The sequence below is a fragment of the Schistocerca nitens genome, chromosome 2 (assembly GCF_023898315.1).
Source record: "Schistocerca nitens isolate TAMUIC-IGC-003100 chromosome 2, iqSchNite1.1, whole genome shotgun sequence".
NCBI classification, from domain to species: Eukaryota; Metazoa; Arthropoda; class Insecta; order Orthoptera; family Acrididae; genus Schistocerca; species Schistocerca nitens.
This window is the reverse complement of record NC_064615.1, coordinates 340,785,173-340,807,471: the sequence shown is the minus strand read 5'-3', so window position 1 is coordinate 340,807,471 and position 22,299 is coordinate 340,785,173. Positions and strand designations below refer to the sequence as shown.

Here is a 22,299-nt window from a genome sequence, read left to right as displayed (position 1 = left end):
TAAATGTGTTTACATGCTTAATGTTTATAAGCATTATTATTATTATTATTATTATTATTATTATTAAAAATAAAGATGTGAATCAGCACATTTTACACATTACAATAATAGAAATTCTTATAGGGTGTAGAACTTGTCAAGGAGAAGCTTTTCCAGTTTGTTTTCAAATTTTACTTTGTTGTCTGTCAGACATTTTGTAGCAATAAGTGATAAAAATTTTAGTTGCAGCATTGTGCGCCTCTTTCTGTGTTAAGACAACTTTAATGTAGAATAATGACTGTCATTTTTCCTTCTGGTATTGCAATTGTGTACATTTGTTGTTCCTTCTGACCTACAGTGGATTATTTACAATGAACTCCATGAGGGAAAAAATATTCTCTTAAGTAGTAGTCAGAATGCCCAGCTCCTTAAACAGATGTCTACAAGATGATTGTGGGTAAGCATCACATAATGGTCTTACAGGACCTTTTTGAGCAATGAAGACTTTCTTACAGATAAGTTACCCAAGAACATTATTTGATAGGACTTTACTGAATGAAAATATGCCAACTTTCTGTCTCTCTCTCTCCCAGATTTGCAGTGATTCTAAATGCAAACGTAATTCAACTAAGTTGTTTTAGTAGTTCCAAAATGTGCTTTTAACAGTTTATATTCTTATCAATATGGACACCTGAGAATTTTGAAGTTTCCGCCCTGTTTACTATTTCCTCACCATGTGTCACACTTATCAGTATAGTACCCCTAGATGTGCAGAACAGAATATGCTGTGCCTTTTTAAAATTGAGAGTGAGACCATTTGATGTAAGCCAGTCAGTGATAGTTTTAAGAACATTGTTTACTATTTTTTGTCAGTATATATGCTAGGCTTGATTCCAATACTACTGTCATCTGCAAAACGAACAAATTCTGCTTGTTGTATATCAAACAGAAGATCATTTACATATAAGGAACAATAGTAGACACAAAACTGAGCCTCGAGAAACCCTACACAATTTCTTCCCAGTCAGAATAATGTCCCAGGACTACATTAACTGAATTACTAAGTACAACATTCTATATTCTTTTGGTTAGATATGACATCCATTGGTTGGCTGTACCATCAGTACCATAAAACTTTGATTTATTTAGAAGAATACTGTGATTCACAGAGCCAGATGCCTTAGATAGGGTGGAGAATATACCAGCTGGTGCTATTTTATTATTTAATGCTTGTAAAATTGTGTGTCTGAACATGTAAATGGTCTTCTCAGTATAGTGACTCTTCTGAAATCCAAACTGTGATTTGCTGAGGATATTATTGTTGCCCAAGTGAGATACTATTCTAGAATACATCACATATGACGTATCGTGATTTTGAGAAATCTGCTGATGCCAAACATAGTATCCTAAACAAAATTGTAATTGTATTCGATGACATTCCATGTATCTACTAGTGGTAGTCCATCACCAAACAAGCCATTAAGATCAAAATGGACAACTACTTTAACCAGGACAGGAGCTATATCATAACCATGCATGGAAATGGGCACTTGATGCTGAAAGATTACACAGAAAATGTTGAGTTCTTCACCATCAGCACCACTACAGATGTCAATCCATCACAGACTTCGAAAATATGCGGTTGGATATAGAAGTTCTGTGATGTTTCCACATTATAGTTCACAACTAAATGATGAACCACATGACCTAAAAACCTCTTGACAATGAGAAAGGAAGTTGTTGAAAGCCTGAGATTACATTTACATCTGATGTGGCAGAAAGTCTGTAAAACTTTTACCTATGATTTTTTTATTTTTTACAGAAAAAGAAGTAGCTGCACTTAATAGATTTAATGCACTGAAAATGAATATCAAGATTAAAACTGTCACCTAGCTGAGTGTTACTAGTAAGTACGGTGTTTCTGTTTCACTATCCCACATACGGAACATTATGATAGCTACATGCAAAGGGATTGTGACATAGGTACCTCTTCCTCGAGTGAAGTGGACATTTCCAGTACAATTTGGCAACAGCGCTTTACACCAGATTCGGGTGCGGCCATCCAGTCACATGAACACTGTTGAATGTAAAATCCGATGTTATTTTCATTGTCATTTGTCACAGCTGCGTGGTCTTGTGCTGCACTAGTTCACTCATTACTGGACTAGTGTTGCGGAGGCTGCAGTGAATCTTAAGTTAGGTGAAGTGTAGAAATTGAAGAATTATGTTACTAATGTGCATGTAAGCTTTCAAAAAAATAACGTGATACCTTTTGTTAAATTTGTGCCCCACATAAAACATTTGAATATAATACTTCCTACCCTGATCATTTGTCTGGAGAGTATCGAAATAGGTGAATACAATGTGGTAAACTGAAACAGCTAATATTTACAGAATTAACACACTGTCAGAATGAAACATTGTTACACACTATTACTAAATTTATCATACACAAAATACCTAATCTTGACTGTTATGATCAAGTGCTGTAAAAACTGAAATCTAACAGACATTTTTACTTAAGCTGACTTAAAAGTCTCTGTTAAGATATTTATCTATAGAGTAGAAGGAGTTGCCTATCAAGAAGTCTTTCAAACTGTGCTTAAACCATGTTTTATCTGAAACCAAGTTTTTAATGGTTGCTGGCAATTTATTGAAAATGTGTGTTCCTGAATATTGGCCCCCTTTTTGGACAAAGGTAAGTGATTTTAAGTCTTTATGTAGATTGTTCTTATTCCTAGTATTGATAATATGTATTGAGCTATTGGTTGGAAATAGAGATGTATTACTTGCTACAAATTTAATTAAGAAATAAATATACCGAGAAGCAGAGGTTAGAATACAAAGTTCCTTGAACAGGTTTCTGCATGATGATCTTCAATTTACACCACAAATGATTCTTATCACACGCTTTTGCATCCTAAAAACTTTTGCTTGGTTCGATAAGTTGCCCCAGAATATGATCCCATATGACACAATAGAATGAAAGTAAGCAAAATATGCAAGGTTTTTTATATTTATATCTCCTCCATCTGAATTCTTCTCACTGTAAATACAGACTTGATTAGGCACTTAAGCAATTTTGTGCTATGCCCTTTCCAACTGAATTTATTATCAAGTTGTGATCCCAGAAATTTAACACTGTCAACCTCTTCAATCTGCATGTCTTCATATGTTACACACATGCTGGAAGGAAATCTCTTCCAGGTTCTGAACTGCAAATAGTGGGTCGTCTCAAAGTTTAATGACTGTGAATTAGCTTTAAACAATTTATTAACGTCAGTGAAAATTTGATTAGCAGCTATTTCTAAATCTGTGATTGACTTGCTACTTATTGCAATGTTTGTATCATCTGCAAACAAAACAAACTTAGCATCTGGCAATGTAACAGATGAGAGGTCATTAATGTACACAAGAAAAAAAGCAATGGACCCAATATGGAAAATCACATATAATTAATTCCGAGTAAGATGAAGACTGACTGCTTACTCGACAGGTATTTTGCGACAACACCCTTTATTAAACCCCAACTTATTTTTAACTCTGAGCTGTTTACTTTGGTTTCTGCAGGGAAAAAGAAACCACAGTGGACCAGTGTAATTTACAACGAACTCCGTTTGAAACACGTGTCATGTTATAGCAAGGACTCCTTTAAGATTGAAAAATGATTCCAAGTGATACATTATTCACAAAGACCCAGATCATTGGACAGTCAGGGGGGATCATCCTGTGGCATGAGCGGGAAGGAAAAAAACTGTCAAGTCATCTGAAGTATTTATGTGGACTTTTTTTTTTATTACACACCAGCAGCTTTTGAGGTCTCTGAAAACTAGACAGCTGAACTTATGTCACGTCCCGGTTACAAAAATGTTCCCTTCAATAAAGCCTTATTTTCTCTACCAACCATCTAAATCTGTAACAGTGATGGTAGGTCATTCTTTGGAAACAATTTCTCTGAACTGCAGCTTTGGTTCCTTCACCCCACAATGTTTTGTGTTCCACTTCAATATCTCAGCAGTGTACATGAAAATAATTATATTGCAGAAATAGCACACACTTTAGTCTGCTCTTGTTTCACATCCCATCATTGAAACAGTCATCGAACTATCGTACAGAACCCAGATTTCAAAAGGAATTTAACATTTTTCACAAAAATGAGCACAATAATAATAATAATAATAATAATAATAATAAAACTACTGGCAGCAACAAATCAACAACTCAACCAATTACTAAAGATAACAGAAGTATTCAGCAATGATATAAGTATGGCTTTTGGAACAGACAAATGTAAGAAAAATAGCATAGTCAAGGGAAAACACACTAAACAGGAAGATTACATATTGGATAACCACATCGACTGCATAGAAGCGATGGAAAAAACGGATGCCTATAAATATCTAGGATACAGACAAAAAATAGGAATAGATAACACAAATATTAAAGAAGAACTAAAAGAAAAATATAGACAAAGACTAACAAAAATACTGAAAACAGAATTGACAGCAAGAAACAAGACAAAAGCTATAAATACTTATGCCATACCAATATTGACCTACTCATTTGGAGTAGTGAAATGAAGTAACACAGACCTAGAAGCACTCAATACACTTACACGATCACAATGCCACAAATATAGAATACATCACATACATTCAGCAACAGAAAGATTCACATTAAGCAGAAAGGAAGGAGGAAGGGGATTTATAGACATAAAAAACCTACATTATGGACAGGTAGACAATTAAAGAAAATTCTTTCTAGAACGAGCAGAAACTAGCAAAATACACAAGGCAATCACTCATATAAATACATCGGCTACACCACTGCAATTTCATAACCACTTCTACAACCCTTTAGATCACATAACATCAACAGATACGAAGAAAGTAAATTGGAAAAAGAAAACACTTCATGGCAAGCACCCGTATCATCTAACACAGCCACACATCGATCAAGACGCATCCAACACATGGCTAAGAAAAGGCAATATATACAGTGAGACAGAAGGATTCATGATTGCAATACAGGATCAAACAATAAACACCAGGTATTACAGCAAGCATATTATTAAAGATCCCAATACCACAACAGATAAATGCAGACTTTGTAAACAACAAATAGAAACAGTAGATCACATTACAAGCGGATGTACAATACTAGCAAATACAGAATACCCCAGAAGACATGACAATGTCGCAAAAATAATAGATCAACAGCTTGCCTTACAACATAAACTTTTAAAACAACAAGGTCCTACATACAAGTATGCACCACAAAATGTACTGGAGAGTGATGAATACAAATTATACTGGAACAGAACCATTATAACAGATAAAACACCACCACATAACAAACCTGACATCATACTCACCAATAAAAAGAAGAAATTAACACAACTAATCGAAATATCCATACCCAATACAACAAATATACAAAAGAAAACAGGAGAAAAAATTGAAAAATACATCCAACTGGCTGAGGAAGTCAAGGACATGTGGCATCAGGATAAAGGTGACATAATACCAATTATACTATCAACTACAGGAGTCATACCACACAATATCCACCAGTACAAAAATGGTTCAAATGGCTCTGAGCACTATGGGACTCAACTGCTGTGGTCATAAGTCCCCTAGAACTTAGAACTACTTAAACCTAACTAACCTAAGGACATCACACACATCCATGCCCGAGGCAGGATTCGAACCTGCGACCGGAGCAGTCGCACGGTTCCGGACTGCGCGCCTAGAACCGCGAGACTACCGTGGCCGGCCCACCAGTACATCAATGCAATACAGCTACATCCAAACATATATATACAACTACAGAAATCCATAATTATTGATACATGTTCAATTACCCGAAAGTTCCTAAATGCAATATAACACATACCGTACAGTTAATAGGAAGTGACGCTTGATCAAGGTCCGCGTCACTTTCCATTCTTAACCAGACTTAACGTCCGAGAAAGTAAAGAAATAATAATAATAAAAACACGAAGATTTTGACAATGTCTTTCTGTGAATAAAATATGTGCAATCCAAGAGTGTTAGTGGGATGGAGACGGGGGGAGAAATTACATCAACTACATGTGCTGAAGCTGTCAGAACTTTTGAAAATTTGCCAATTCTAGTTTTTCAGGCCAAGCTGCAATGTAAACATCGAAAGGGTTTTCGGCTTTAACAACATTTCAGTGGTCTAAAGGAAACTGCCTCTTGCCCCAGGCAGTTAATGGGATCATAACACTGAAATACAGTTTCAAAGACTGTCCTGGGAACAATTTTACAATTGAAACTGCATGAAACAAACTCTTCACTTCTTGCAAAGTGGATGCCAGTATAAACGTAACATCGCTTCAGCTGTGACAATTTTTTGGTTAAAATCAGGTAATCAATCATTAGTGTCATCACTTGGCAAGATGTAATTTTACACTGTTGAACCCTCTAAATTGTATGTTGGTGTTACCTAAAAACCCATCTGTACCACAGAGAGATCTGTACTTGTGAGAATACAGATACATATCCAGTATCTAAGAATCTATTCAACTGAACAGGCAGTGAAGCCTTCCACACCTCAAAACACAAACTCTCACTAGTGAAACTGTGGAATACTTGAAATAACAGTGTCATTAAAAATTATTAAATATCAAATGAAACCAGTGTGTCCGTCCCTCCGTGTGTGTGTGTGTGTGTGTGTGTGTGTGTGTGTGTGTGTTTATTTTAAGAAATTCAACTTACTGAAGCTCATACAACACGCTAAGTAATGTTTGGCTAAAAATGGTAACTTCCAGATGATTAGCCTCAACATACAACATGAGCTTTTTAGTCATGAAGCTACAACCATAACAATGCAGTAATCATTTGTGGTGGATACTTTTACACAGGTTTCCCTAAGAAATTAGAAATATATACATTATGAACACCCAAATAGGATAACCACTGACACTTCAATATAAAATAAACTTTATTATATGTGGTTTTACAAATATTTAAGAAATGTATTGAAACATGTCAAAAATAAAAGTAATACAAATATAACATTATGCTGTGAAGTCAAAATCTTAGCCTGTTTCCTTGTCTTAGCTCTTAAAAAACTCATGTTGAATGCACATGTGGTCATCTAGAATGACTATAAAGTACATACCACATGAGATTTTTTGTCATGAAGCTATAACAATGATTATAAAGTCTTCCATGATTTGATATCTTTACTTTCCCTAACAAATGTGAAAGAGAGATTCTAATCATACAGATAACCAGTGACATTTCACTATAAAACAAACTTCAGTAAATGTATCTTTAAAATTATTAATAATTAGTTCTAAACCATGTCAAAAAATAATAAATACAAATGTAAAGCAGCAGTGTCAGTCGAAAAACCTTAGTCATTGTTTATTTGACTTAGTTCTCGAAAATGGCGATTCTGGTATAGTCAGTTCTTTTGTAGATTTTGAAACTACAATGGGGGCATATTTGGGAATGGGTTGGGCCTTATGTATGGCCTCCCTGCGTAGCCTTGCTCTTTCTTCCTCTTCCTCTCTTTCCTGCTCCTCTTTTAACTGAAAAGACAAAACCATCAGTAACCAACAATGAAAATTATTACCACAAAGCAGAAACTCTGACATTTCTTTCATTTGGAAAAACATGATTTAATATAATCAGCTCTACATCTAGTTAAAAGAAACCAAACAGTTAACTGATAGATGGCACATAGATGTAACAGCTCAGACAACTGCAAGCTCAGACAACTGCAAGCTCAGACAACTGCAAGCTCAGACAACTGCAAGCTCAGACAACTGCAAGCTCAGACAACTGCAAGCTCAGACAACTGCAAGCTCAGACAACTGCAAGCTCAGACAACTGCAAGCTCAGACAACTGCACTATCTTTAGTCCTGCCACACACTGCACCAGCAGAGACAGAGCAGATACACAGCAGAGCCTCTGCAGATCAATGTGTAGGGTTCTTGCAGCATAGCATATTCTGCATGCCCACTGCAAACTTTTCGATATAATTAGATTAAGATCCAGAGTGATCCTGAACTCAATTTTTTAAATTATTTTTTTAATGTATATATTGCATGTAAGAGCAGTAAGTACAAGCAAGAGAACAAAATGTGATGTATGTGTGTTGTCTACAGAACTTCCTGATAAACTATTCAGCGAATATTTCCAACTTTCCAAAGAGATTTACACAGTGATAGAGGACTTTTGAGACCCCATATTCTCTAAAGAAAAATCAGTAGTGTTTAAGGAATGTGATGAAAATCATTTTTTCTCAATATTTATTATAATTACAAGAAACAAATGTCATATGTAAATTCAAGGAACTATGTACACCTGAGAGATTTTATCATGAATGTGGCGCAGTTTGTCCAAATGTATATCAGTACAATAACATTCCACAGTAGACGGAGATGTGAGAATGCAGATTCATTTCAATAATATTCCCATTCTGTTTCGGATACAATCTGAAATACTTTTCAACACAAGGTAGACTTTTGGCATGCCTTTCGTTGAAAGATACACAGATATATAAAACTGATACAAAGTGTTGTTTCCTTGTTTAATTGCATTTGCACATGAAGTTTGTCTTTTCATAGCTTTCTCTTTGCAGATGCCTGTGAGCTCAAGTTATCATGGTATTGGCGTCCTCCTCCTTGTTGGCTACAGCTGTTCTGGATCAAAGTATTTCTTTACATTTTGTTTCTGTGATATCACTGTTGTCATTTATAATGGTCATTGTGTTATCGGCTTCCAACATACTTGTGCCTTTCTGTTTGTCATATCTGGAGTTAAAAATGTCACCTGCTTTTGGCAGGTCCGTGGGCAGACTGAGGTTGCTGTTTGCAATAATTAACACCTATAACCCATAACAAATCCCCACAGAGGAGGAATGGGTTAATGGGATGTGGAAATCACAGCTGTGGAGAGCCTCAGCTATCTGTGCTGTGCAGTGGCAAGGGAAAAGGACATGACTTTTCCCATACATGGGACAAATTGTTGTATCAGGGTATATGCAAGGGATCTAAGTCAATGACTTATATAATGGCACTGCAGTAACCTCCTCCTCACTTTCTGTGGAAGCTATAACAAGCTGTATTTGCGCATCAGTGTCAGAGTGGAGTCTCTTGTAGACATAAGTAAATTGGACACACTTTCGAAATCAGTCTCCGTAATCCACACAGATTCTGTACTGAATGAAATCATGTTATTGGCGTGTAGTTTTTTTCCTCTCCTCTTTCTTCTGTTTCTTCCACATTTGGTTCAGGCGAGGCTCCTACACAAATGGGGATTTGATTTATGGACTATATGGTTTCCACCACAGCAAATTTGAAGTGTTCAGCTCAACTAAAGCCATTTCTTGAGAGATGAAGTTCTCACAAATACCAGCCCCCTATAAACAAAAACAACAATCACCATCTGACAATGACATCGGGAATTTTGTAAATGTGTGGATTTTCCCAATCTTATGTCAAACCTCCACAATCAATTTTTTAGACAGTACTCAGGCATTAATACTTTGTAAGTGTAGCGAGGTGATTAGCAATATGTTAGCTTTGCGTTAAACAAACCTAAAATAATTTTTATTATTCTGTTATTTTTAGGTATACTCAGCAAAGAAAATAATTATAAAGTTAGACAAACAAGTTTAAAAAAGCCTGTCATTCATTATTTAAGTTGTAAGAAAATAAGTATTACATAAAATTTTTTGTTCCTCTTCATTTTTCACTGTAAAAGAATTATGAATGTATGCCACTGTGGACTGCTACTTATTCTTTTCTTTTTCTTTCTAATATGGACAATCATACTGTAATTTGTGCATTGTGCGAAGCATTCAGCACTGATTAAAGAGTTAATATTATATACACATCAAAAAAAGTTTTGCATCACCTCAGTTCCGAGAGATCCAGAACCTGTACAGGAAATAGGAATAGAGATCAACATAAACATCATTTCTACCCTTTTTCTGCTCATGAAAATCACACATTGCATGTTGTACCACCATATAGAGACCTTCAGAGGTGGTGGTACAGATTGTAGATACCTCTAATACCCAGTAGCACATCCTCTTGCACTGATGCATGCTTCTATTCGTCGTCATGGGATACTATCCACAAGTTCATCAAGGCACTGTTGGTCCAGATTGTCCTACTCCTCAATGGCAATTTGGTGTAGATCCCTCAGTCCTTTTCAATCTATACCAGGCATGTTCGATAGAGTTCATGTCTGGAGAACATGCTGGCCACTAGTTGAGCAATGTCATTATCCTGGAGGAAGTCATTCACAAGATGTACAAAATGGGGCTGTGAATTGTCGTTCATGAAGACAAATGCCTTATCAATTTGCTGCCAATATGGTTGCACTATCGGTCGGAGGATGACATTCATTCATGTATCGTACAGCCGTTATGGCACCCTCCATGACCACCAGGAGCGTACGTTGGCCCCACATAATGCCACCCCAAAACAGCAGGGAACCTCCACCTAGCTGCACTCGCTGGACAATGTGTCTAAGGTGTTTGGCCTGACCGGATTGCCTGCAAACACATCTCCAACAATTGTCTGGTTGAAGGCAAATGCGACACTCATTGGTGAAGAGAATGTGATGCCAATCCTGAGTAGTCCATTCGGCATGTTGTTGGGCCCATCTGTACTGCACTGCATGGTGTTGTAGTAGCAAAGATGGACCTTGCCATGAACGTCGGGAATGAAGTTGCGCATCATGCAGCTTATTGCGCAAAGTTTGCGTCTTAACACTATGTCCTGTGGCTGCACCAAAAGCATTATTCAACATGGTGGCATTGCTGTCAGGGTTCCTCCGAGCCATAATCCGTAGGTAACAGTCATCAACTGCAGTAGTAGCCATTGGGCCGCCTGAGCAAGCCATGTGATCAACAGTTCCTGTATCTCCTCCATATCCGAACATCATCGCTTTGGTTCATTCCGAGATGCCTGGATACTTCACTTGTTGACAGACCTTTGTGGCATGAAGTAACAATGTGGATGCTATTGAACTGCAATATTGACTGTCTAGGCATGGTTTAACTACAGACAACACGAGCCGTGTACCTCCTTCCTCGTGGAATGACGGGAACTGATCGGCTGATGGACCACCTCCGTCTATTAGGTGCTGCTCATGCATGGTTGTTTACATCTTTGTGCAAGTTTAGTGACATCTCTGAACAGTGAAAGGGACTGTATGTGATACAATATATACAACAATCAACGTCTATCTTCAAGAGCTCTGGGAACCAGGGTGATAAACTTTTTTTAGTGTGTGTAAAAAGGCAGAAAATATTCAGGGCTTTTTGGACAAGTGAGTAGAATAAAGAAATACAGCACTTTCTAAAATAGAGCATTTTTGACACACGTCAGGCGAGGCTAGCCCCACTTATGTCAGCGCAGTTTCCAGACAACGGTTGACACCCGAGTAAGAGTACAGAATGGTTGGTTTAAAGGACAGGGAAGGGGGTGGACCAAACTGCGAGAGGTCATCGGTCCCTTGTTCCCGGTAAAATAATTACGCAGGGAAAGGAGAAATGAGACGGTCAGCACAATAACAGGAGAATGAAAAAACCAGAAGAACAACAGAAGGACAACCGACACTACTATAGGCAAAACAGGAAAGAAAACCACAGAGAGAAGCAAGAAACAGGTAGAAGGGACAAAAACAAGAGAGCAGACAACCGTGGCTGACTGACCATGAGAATAGAAATGAAAAGCCAGCCAGTCTGCAACATATTAAAACATCTACCCTACAAGAAGTGGAAAACACAAGGGGACAATGGACATGCGCGAAAACTTATACAGAACAATAAAACCCAAAGTCACATATAAAATGGAAAACTAAATTAGCCAATGAGGCGATGGCAACGAGTTCAGTAACTGAAGAGTCCGGTGCAGGGCAGCCAAAGAATGACAGCTCACCAAGATATGGGCCACTGTCAGCCAGGTGTCACCCAATCGTGGCCAATGTGGAGCTGACAGAGAACCACAGAGTCCTTGCGAGAGGCCTGTGTGGCGATCTGCTACACATTCATAGTCTCCTTAATGGCACGCAATTTGTTGTGTGTACTGAGGTTATGCCATTCTATCTCCCAAAGCCACAAAACCTTGCAGTGTAGTACTGAATGCAGGTCAGTTGCAGAGAAGCAGTTTCCACGTAGCCGGTTTGGCCAGCCTGTTGGCAAGTTCGTTGACTGGGATTCCGACGTGACCTGGGGGTCCAGACAAACAAACACCCCTGAACAAATGGACCATTCCAGGGCATAGACGAACTCCTGGATGATTTCTACTAAAGGATGACGAGGGTAACACTGGTCGATAGCTTGTTGGCTGCTCAAGGAGTCAGTACACAGAAGAAGCGACTCCCCAGGGCACGAACGGATGTGCTCAAGAGCATGAGATATGGCCACCAGCTCAGCAGTGAAAACACTGCAGCCATGGGGCAAGGAATGTTGTTCAATATGTCCTCCATGGACATACACAAAGTACCATAAACACAAGTACCATAAACCAGACTCCCATAGTCAAGGCGGGATTGAACATGGGCTCTGTAGAGCAGCAGCAGCAGCGTGGAGCGATCTGCACCCCAGTTGGTGTTTCTCAGCCAGCTGAGGGCATCAAGGTGCTGCCAGCACTTGCGTTTAAGCTGACTAAGGTGAGGAAGCCAAGTCAATCGGGCGTCAAAAACCAGTCCTAAGAATTGATATGTCTCCACTACAGTGAGTTGATCATCATTACGTTAAAGGTCTGGTTCCGGATGAATGGTACGACACCGACAGAAGAGCATAACACACACCTTTGCAGCCGAAAACTGGAAACCGTGGGCTAGAGCGCATGACTGCGCCTTATGGATGGCTCCCTGCAGGTGCTGCTCAGCAAAACCAGTACTGGTGGAGCAGTATGAAATGCAGAAGCCGTCTGCATACAGGTAAGGTGAGACGGACGGCCCTACAGCTGCTGCTAGACCATTAATGGGCACTAAAAATAGTGAGACACTCAATGCAGAGCTCTGCGGGGCCCCATTCTGGATATGGGAGGAACTATGGGAGGCACCAACTTGGACATGGAAAGTACGATGAGACAGGAAATTTTCGATAAAAATCGGGAGCGGGCCTCTGAGACCTCACTCATATAATGTGGCAAGGATATGATATCACCAGGTGGTGTCATACGCTTTTTGTGAATGAAAAAAGGCGGCAACAAGGTGTTAGCATCTGGAAAAGGCTGTTCGGATGGCAGACTCTAGGGACACAAGATTATCAGTGGTAGAGCGACCCTAGTGGAAGCAGCCCTGACATGGAGCTAGTATGCCATGTGACCCAGCCCAACTGCTGACACACCATACATTCCAGCAGTTTACAAGGAAGGGTTGGTGAGGCTGATGGGCTGATAGTTATCCACATCAAGCGGGTTTTTACCAAGTCTGAGCACCGGAATGATGGTGCTCTACCGCCACTGCAATGGATCTGGTTGAAGATGACAATGAGATGTCGCTTCTAGTCAGATGATAGATGTTTGATCATTTGATTGTGGATCCACTGTGGCCCGGGAGCGGTGTCTGGGCAATGTGCAAGGGCACTTAGGAGCTCCCACTCTGTAAATGGAGCATTATAGGATTCACTGTGGTGTGTAGTGAATGAGAGGACTTTCTCTTTCAGCCACCGTTTGGGAGTGCGAAATGCTGGGGGGTAGTTCTACGACACAGAGGCTAGAGCAAAATGCTCAGCACAGTGCTTGGCAACCGCGATTGCATCAGTAGATATCACGCTATTTATGTTAACACCTGTTGTGAGCCTGGTACCTGAAAACACGTTTGATCCTTGCGCAGACTTGGGAAGGTGACGAATGGCACCCAATGGTAGAGACGTATCTCTCCCAACACTCCTGCTTCCATCATCTGATAAGGTGGTGAACGAGGGCATGGAGCTGTTTAAAGGCTAGGAGGTGCTCCAGGTAAGGGTGCCAATTATGCCACTGTAGAGCTCGCTGACACTCCTTAATTGCTTCAGCGACTTCCAGTGACCACCAAGGGACTGACTTTCGCTGGGGACACCCTAAAGAGTGATGGAACATGTTTTCTGCCGCAGAAAAGATTGTTGTATTCACCTGCTCAACCATCACATCGATGTTCACGTACGGGGGAGATTCAACTGTGACAGCAGAGGGGAAAGTTTCCCAGTACACCTTGTTTAGTTTAAAGCCCATCTGGGAAAGCATAGGTGCCAGACACTGGGGCATGACAGAAAGATGGGGAAGTGGTCACTACCACACTGGTCGTCATGTGCTCTCCAGTGGATAGTTGGCATAAGTCCTGGGATGCAAACTGATAAATCAATGGCCGAGTAACTACCATGAGCAACACTGAAATGTGTGGCGGCCCCATTATTTAAGAGGCAGAGGTCCAACTGAGACAGTAAAGTTTCCACATCTCTGCCTCGGCCAGTAAGCACGGTGCCACCCCACAAGGGGTTTATGGGTGTTAAAATCTCCCAAAAGTAGGAAAGGTTAAGGAGTTGATCAATCAGTGCAGCTAATACATTCAGGGGTACTGCACCATCTGGAGGAAAATATGCATAGCAGACTTATTTCCTGCGTCGTTGACATTCTGACAGCCACAGCTTCAGGAGGGGTTTGAAGGGGCACAGTTTCACTAAAGGCTGAGATTAGGACATAACACAAAATCCATCTGACACTTGATTATAGTCGCTATGGTTTGTGTAGTTTCCCTTATGGCTGCGGAGGGCAGCGGTCCGCATTGCCGGGAACCAGGCTTCCTGCAGGGCAATGCAGAATGCTGGTGTAAAGCTTAATTGTTGCCATAGCTCAGCCAGGTGGTGGAAAAAAATCACCGCAATTCCACTGCAGGATGACATCATTGTGAGACTGGGAAGGAATGGAACATTCAATGAAGCAGTTTATGCCTCAGGATCTGTTTCCATGGCTGGGAGGACTTCACTGATTCAGTCTCCACGACTAAGGATGAGTGTGAAGCCCTACGACCATCAACTTTTGGGCTCTTCAGTCACTGGTGGCTGTCATCTTTCCCACTAGCAGAAACCTGGGAAGGGAGTGACCCAAGGGACCCCTTCCTAGAGAGATGAGCCGAAGAAGACTGATGCTTCTCTGGCGCATAAGTGGGGACTGATGTCACCGATAGTTGGGGGCAGAGGGGGGGAGGGTTGCTCCTGAAGCAGGTGGTGCAGGAGCAACACGGAGGGAAGTGTCCCCCACAATCAAGTGGGCAGGTGTAGTCATCTGGCTCTGAGAGGTGAGTGGGGTTGGCAGATCTGATTGGGCTAGAACTGTTGTAGCGGTGGCGTAAGACGATGTCACACGTCCATGATGTAGGCGTTCAAATTTCCTCTTAGCCACAGTGTAGGTCTGTTGGTCCAGGGTCTTTTACTCCATGATTTTCCCTTCTTTCTGGAGAATCCCACAGTCTGGTGAGCAAGGCGAATGGTGCTTTCTGCAGTTGACATAGATGGAATGTGGGGCACATGAAGTACTGGGATGTGATGGGTGCCCGCAACCTCTATATGTGATGCTGGAAGTACAGTGGGAAGACATATGGTGAACTTCCAGAACTGAAAGCACCACATTGGGGGAGGGATATAGGGCTTTACATCACAGTGGTAGACCATCACCTTGACCTTCTTGGGTAATGTATCACCCGATAAGGCCAAGATGAAGGCACCAGTGGGAACCTAATTATCCCTCAGACCTCGGTGGACACGCCGAATGAAATGAACACCCCGCCGCTCTAAATTGGTGCACAGTTCATCGTCAGACTGCAAAAGAAGGTCCCTGTGGAATATTTAAGCTCTTATGGGATGATGGTTACATCTCCCAGCTTGTCACAAGCAAGTAAAGCCCGTGACTAGGCAGAGGATGCTGTTTTGATCAAGACTGACCCAGATCTCATTTTGGACAAGCCCTCCACCTCCCCGAAATTGTCCTCTAAACGCTCAACAAAAGCAGGCATCGTTGTCATGAAAGATTCCCCACCAGTTCTCAAACATACAGGGTACCGGGGCAGATAAGAGCCACTGCCATCATTAGCCTGACATTCCTCCCATGGTATGGCCAGGGAGGGGAACGATTTGGGGGCTTACTTCTGTGTTGAATTGAGCCCATGAATGCTTAAGAGACTGCTGGTGTTTGACCACCAGCAAGATATGATGTACTGTGCTTCATCGTGTGTCATCCGCCCTGATGCCACCCACCCTGACCAGGGACCCTCCCAGTGGGCACCACCCAGCCGCAGCAAAGGCCACCTGGCAGGATGGCCATTGCTGGGAGTCCCGATGCCCCAGAGTGAGAGGCATCTACTCCTCGGCATACATGGGGAATTAACGGCGCAGGCATCAGCAGAGCAATCCCTGTGTGGTCATGGGGCTACAACCAACAGGGTACATGGCAGCCCCACCACAACGGACTGGCTACTGTGCTGGATATCAGGTGCAACCAAGCAAACAATTCCACTGTCATCATCAGCATAGAAAATAATACTGCACAGTTGATGGAAGACTACACACGCAGGAGGGTGACCTCACCAAACAGTTGGAGCGTGAGCCGAAGTGCAGATTCATGTCAACGAAGGATGAGATAGGTCTCAGCACATGATGGACACAATGCACTACGTAAGGCGCCCTTCCCCAATTGGCTTGCTCTTTGGGAAAATTTTGAAAAATAGAGATCAAACCCTACAGGGGACCATCACATAAAGGCCAAAACGTGAGACACTCCTTTTAGTCACCTCTTATGACAGGCAGGAATAACTGACATATTCTAACCCGCAGACCCGCAGGGGGAGTACACGGAATGACAATCTTACAGTAGTGGGGTCAATTCACTGTGTGGAATGTTCTTTTATTTTAGGTTTTCACATTCTTTATCCTGCAAGTAACCCAAAATAGTTCTCTATACATTTTAATTACCAGTATTTTTGTAAAAGGCATGAAGAACAAAGGTAAAGGAAAATATGGAATTGCAAATAAATTTCCAAGAAAAAATTATTGTAATCGCAGCATCCATGAGGACTCCACAAATAACTGTAACTGAAGTGTACAGGACTTCATATTTCGGTGTGATGCATTATGCGTGGTTTGCTGCCAAAACCTGTGCTGAATGTAAACCAATTTACTTTTCTGTAGAAACTGTAAAACAACTGTGTAATTGTAAAAATGTGATGTTTACCATGCGTCCAATACGCCGAGACAATTACTATACCCCCATTAAAACTACTTGATAGCTGACATCTGTCACTTGGCACTACTATTGACTCAACGCTGCTGGTTACCACTCGGTTAAAGGCAACATACAATCAGGATGGGTCACTTTACAAATACTGCTCATGTGTAATGTGAAAGCACCCGCCACAAGTTAAGAGGGATGGAAAAGAGAGTTGCTCTGCCAACAATAATTACTTACTGAACTGTGGCAGATGATGCGTTTTGTAGCCCTAAATTTAAACTCTTTCACTAACCTAACCACAACCTCATGATGTGCAACTTATCTGAGAAAACAGCTATCAACAATCTGCAGCAGACCTAAAATTGTAATCATTTTGTTAAAGGCGATTAATGCTAACCTATATAAGCAAAGTCACGACACAAAAATTTCAGTTTCAGCACTAAGAGCACACTGTAATTTCTTCTTGACACTGGTTAGCTGGAACTATCTTCAACCTGGTTCCATGAGCTGGTGCATTACCAACCAATGATCAGTCCTGGTTGGTGGTTGATTGTAGATTACAGGTGACACAAAAAGATTCCAAAGGCAAAACAATGATATGAAGAAAAGTAAAGCAAATAAAGACAATAAAATTTTGAAAATGATGCAATTAAGTATCTGAAATTTAAAAAAATACATTTAAATCAATTAACTGAAAAAAAAATAAAAATGTAAGAGTTTTGATTAGATTTAGAAACGTTTTTAATTCCAGTGCATTTGACAAAATTCGAACTTATTATGACCTACACGGCAAGTTCATACACTAACCACTGCACCACACCAATAAACTGTGGGTCATCAGAGTCCGAAGTACAATATAATGATCTTCCAGTCACTGCAATTAATTGCAGTCTTAAAAAAATTTGTCTTCACGCAATGTCATGCGAACCTTATCTAATGTATGCTGCTTGCTGTAATTATAGTAACTGTATACATGACGTTGATTTGCATCTTGTGTGAAAGGATCCAGTAGCGTGTTACAACACCACGTATGAAACACGTTTACTTCGTCACCACCCTTGTGCATGTGTGTGTGGTGTGGTTATCCCGTGAACCACGGACTTTGTCACTGGTGGAGAGGCTTGCGTGCCTCAGTGATACAGAATAGCCGTACCATACGTGTAACCAGAATGGAGGGGTAGCTGTTGAGAGGTCAAACAAACATGCGGTTCCTGAAAATGGGCAGCAGCCTTTTCAGTTGTTGCAGGGGCAACAGTATAGATGATTGCCTAATCTGGCCTTGTAACATTAACTAGAACGACCTTGCTGTGCTGGTACTGCGAACAACTGAAAGCAAAGGAAAAACTACAGCTGTAATTTTTCCCAAGGGCATGCATCTTTACTGTATGGTTAAATGATGATAGCGTCCTCTTGAGTAAAATATTCTGAAGATAAAATAGTCCCCCATTCGGATCTCTGGGCAGGGACTACTCAGGAGGACGTCGTTATCACGAGAAAGAAAACTGGCGTTCTACAGATCGGACTGTGGAATATCAGATCGCTCAATCGGGCAGGTATGTTACAAAATTTAAAAAAGGAAATGGATAGGTTGAAGCTAGATGTAGTGGGAGTTAGTGAAGTTCGGTGGTAGGAGGAACAAGACCTCTAGTCAGATGAATATATGGTTATAAAGACAAAATCAAATAGGGGTAAATGCAGGAGTAGGTTTAATAATGAATTAAATAATAGGGGCACAGGTAAGCTTCTCCGATCAGCATAGTGAACACATTATTGTTGCCAAGACAGACATGAAGGCAACCCCTAACACAGTAGTACAAGTTTATATGCCAACTAGCTCCACAGATGAGGAGATTAAAGAAATGTATGATGTGATAAAAGAAATTATTCAGATGGTTAAGGGAGACAAAAATTTAACGTCAAGGGGGACTGGAATTCTATAGTAGGAAGGTTGTAGAAAGTTTCAGAGAGAGCATTAGGGAATGATTGACAAGAACGGGGGGAAGAAATGCAGTAGAAGAAGAATGGGTAGGTTTGAGGGATGGAATAGTGAAGGCAGCAGATGATCAAGTAGATAAAAAAAGACAAGGGCTAGTAGATATCCATGGGTAAAAGAAGAGAGACTGAATTTAATTGATGAAAGGAGGAAATATAAAAATGCAGTAAATGAAGCAGGCAAAAAGGAATACAAATGTCTCAAAAACGAGATCGACAGAAAGTACAAAATGGCTAAGCAGGGATGGCTAGGGGACAAATGTAAGAACGTAGAGGCATGTATCACTAGGGTAAGATAGATACTGCCTACAGGAAAATTAAAGAGACCTTTGGAGAAAAGAGAACCACTTGTATCAATGTCAAGAGCTCAGATGGAAAACCAGTCCTACACAAAAAAGGGAAAGCAGAAAGGTGGAAGGTACACAGAGGGTCTGTCCAAGGGTGATTTACTTTACGGCAATATTATGGAAATGGAAGAGGATGTAGATGAAGATGAAATGGGAGATATGATAATGCATGAAGAATTTGACAGAGTACTGAAAGATGTAAGTTGAATCAAGGCCCCGGGAGTAGACAGCATTCCATTAGAACTAGTGATAGCCTTGGAGAGGCAGCCCATACAGAACTCTTCCATCTGGTGAGCAAGATGTATGAGACAGGCGAAATATACTCAGACTTCAAGAAGAGTATAATAATTCCAATCCCACAGAAAGCACCTGTTGACAGGTTTGAAAATTACTGAGCTATCAGGTTAATAAGTCATGGCTGCTAAATACTAACACGAATAGAAAAACTGGTAGAAGTGATCTCGAGGAAGATCCATTTGGATTAGGTAGGAATGTTGGAACAAGCGAGGCAATACTGACCCTATGACTTCAAACCGACATTTCTAGCAATTGTAGACTTAGAGAATGCTTTTGACAATGTTGACTGGAATACTCTCTTTCGAATTCTGAAGGTTGCAGGGGTCAAATACAGGGAGCAAAAGGCTATTTACAACTTATACAGACATCTGATGACAGTTATAAGAGTCGAGGGGCATGAATGGGAAGCAGTGGTTGAGAAGGGAGTGAGACAGGTTTGTAGCCTATCCCTAACGTTATTCAGTCTGGGTATTGAGCAAGCAATAAAGGAAACAAAAGAACAAATTTGGAATAGGAATAAATATCCATGGAGAAGAAATAAAAATTATGAGGTTTGCCAATGACAATGTAATTCTGTCAGAGACAGCAAGGACCTGGAAGAGCAGCTGAACGGAATGGACAGTCTCTTTAAGGAAGGATATAAGATGAACATCTACAGGAGCAAAATGAAGATAATGGAATGTAGTTGAATTAAATCAGGTCATGCTGAGGGAATTAGTTTAGGAAATGTGACACTTAAAGTAGTAGATGAGGTTTGCTGTTTGGGGAGTGAAATACCTGATGATGGTTGAAGTAGAGAGGATGTAAAATGTAGACTGGCTATGGCAAGGAAAGTAATTCTGAAGAAGAGAAATTTGTGAACATTAAATATAGTATTAGGAAGTCTTTTTCTGAAGGCATTTGTCTGGAATGTAGCTGTGTATGGAAGTGGAACATGGACGATGAACAGTGTAGACAAGAAGAGAATAGACACTTTCGTAATGTGGTGCTACAGAAGAATGCTGAAGGTAAGATGGGTAGATCATGTAACCAATGAGGTACTGAATAGAATTGGGGAGAAGAGAAATTTGTGGCACAATTTGAATAGAAGAAGTGATCGGTTGGTAGGACACGTTCTGATGCATCAAGGTGTCACCAATTTAATAGTGGAGGGTAAAAATCGGAGAAAGATACCAAGAGATGAATACACTACGCAGATTCAGAAGGATGTAGGTTGCAGTAGTTACTCAGAGATGAAGAGGCTTGCACAGGATGAAGTAGCACGGAGATATCAATCAAACCAGTCTCTGGAGTGAAGACAACAATGTCATGTGTTATGAAATACGAAATGAAAGGGCCAGATCCAGGATCTGGAATCTAGACACACCAAGAAAGAAAGCCAGACCGGGAACTAAAAGTGAACTGACTAATTGGTGTAATAATCTGGCAATGGCAAATGGTTCAGGCAGGACACAGTACTCCGATTGGAGCAAACCAGCTATAACACATGAAATTTCAACTATAAAGTAATTTTAATCTAACTATAATTACTCTTTTTTACTATGGATATCACCTCAGCACAATAAATAACAATAAATATTGTAATTTTATGCTCGAAGTTATAGTGGACACTTTGCAATCCCTTCATGGAAGTTTATTTACAATCCAAAATATTCCTTTTTATGCATTTTATTGAAAGATAAATAATTACAGCATATGTAGCATTATTTTGGTTTATCTGCAGTATCAAAAAGTTTTCATATAGGGGGACTACTGCACGTCCGTTTACCGTTCTGTACACTTTCTGCAGTGCCAATGGCTGCCTGGGACGTATATTAACATGAATGGCTGATGTGTCACCTACAGTAACAAGAATGCTATTTTTATTCCACCCCCCACACCAAATCCTTGGCCAACTGGAGCTCCCATTTCCGTAACTTACGTTTCTGGACAAGCCCTGCATATACCATGAATCAGTACCAAGTCAGTGATGATGAGTAGGCACAGTTACCTTATAACATGTGAACTCAGAACCAATCCTTTGGCGGGGAGTGAACTGCTACTACACCCTCCGAGCATGCATAATACTGTTGTAACAATCTCCCCAGTCCCCTCCAAGACTTCCATCTGTGGCCTCAGTATACCCACACAGCCAGGATATTAACACCCCCAACCCCTCATTCCACAAAACCATATTCTTAAGCTCAAGAGCTGATCATCAAGTATTCCTATTTGAAGGAATTTCTTTCTTCTGTCAATGCTATCATAATAATGTCTGACCACTATGTATGCTGCACAACTACAGATACAGTTTTTCATAGTGCATTTAAAACTAGTTGCGAGGGGATGTGATGCCATTGTCCAGGTAACACCAATGGCGCGCAGGCTTTCCCTACCATGACGCCAGTGCTTCGATTGATAAAAGTGCCTCTGTTGCCACACTGTGGATAAACATTACCATGTGGTGTTGCACTCTTGTTGGAGCTATAACAATACGATGGATG

General features: G+C 40.5%; 1 protein-coding gene across 3 annotated transcripts in view; it reads right to left on the bottom strand.

Moving 5' to 3' along the window:
• Positions 1-6,985: 6,985 nt before the first annotated feature.
• LOC126236139 (targeting protein for Xklp2-like) overlaps positions 6,986-22,299 on the bottom strand; it is a 113,592-nt gene continuing 98,278 nt past the window's right edge. The window contains exon 9 of one of the 3 annotated variants that reach the window (XM_049945222.1): positions 6,986-7,540. In XM_049945222.1, coding sequence (XP_049801179.1) covers positions 7,367-7,540 — 174 coding nt within the window. In that variant the 3' untranslated portion in view covers positions 6,986-7,366. The remainder of the gene's footprint in view (positions 7,541-22,299) is intronic. The other 2 variants (XM_049945221.1, XM_049945220.1) reach the window with 2 other exon arrangements.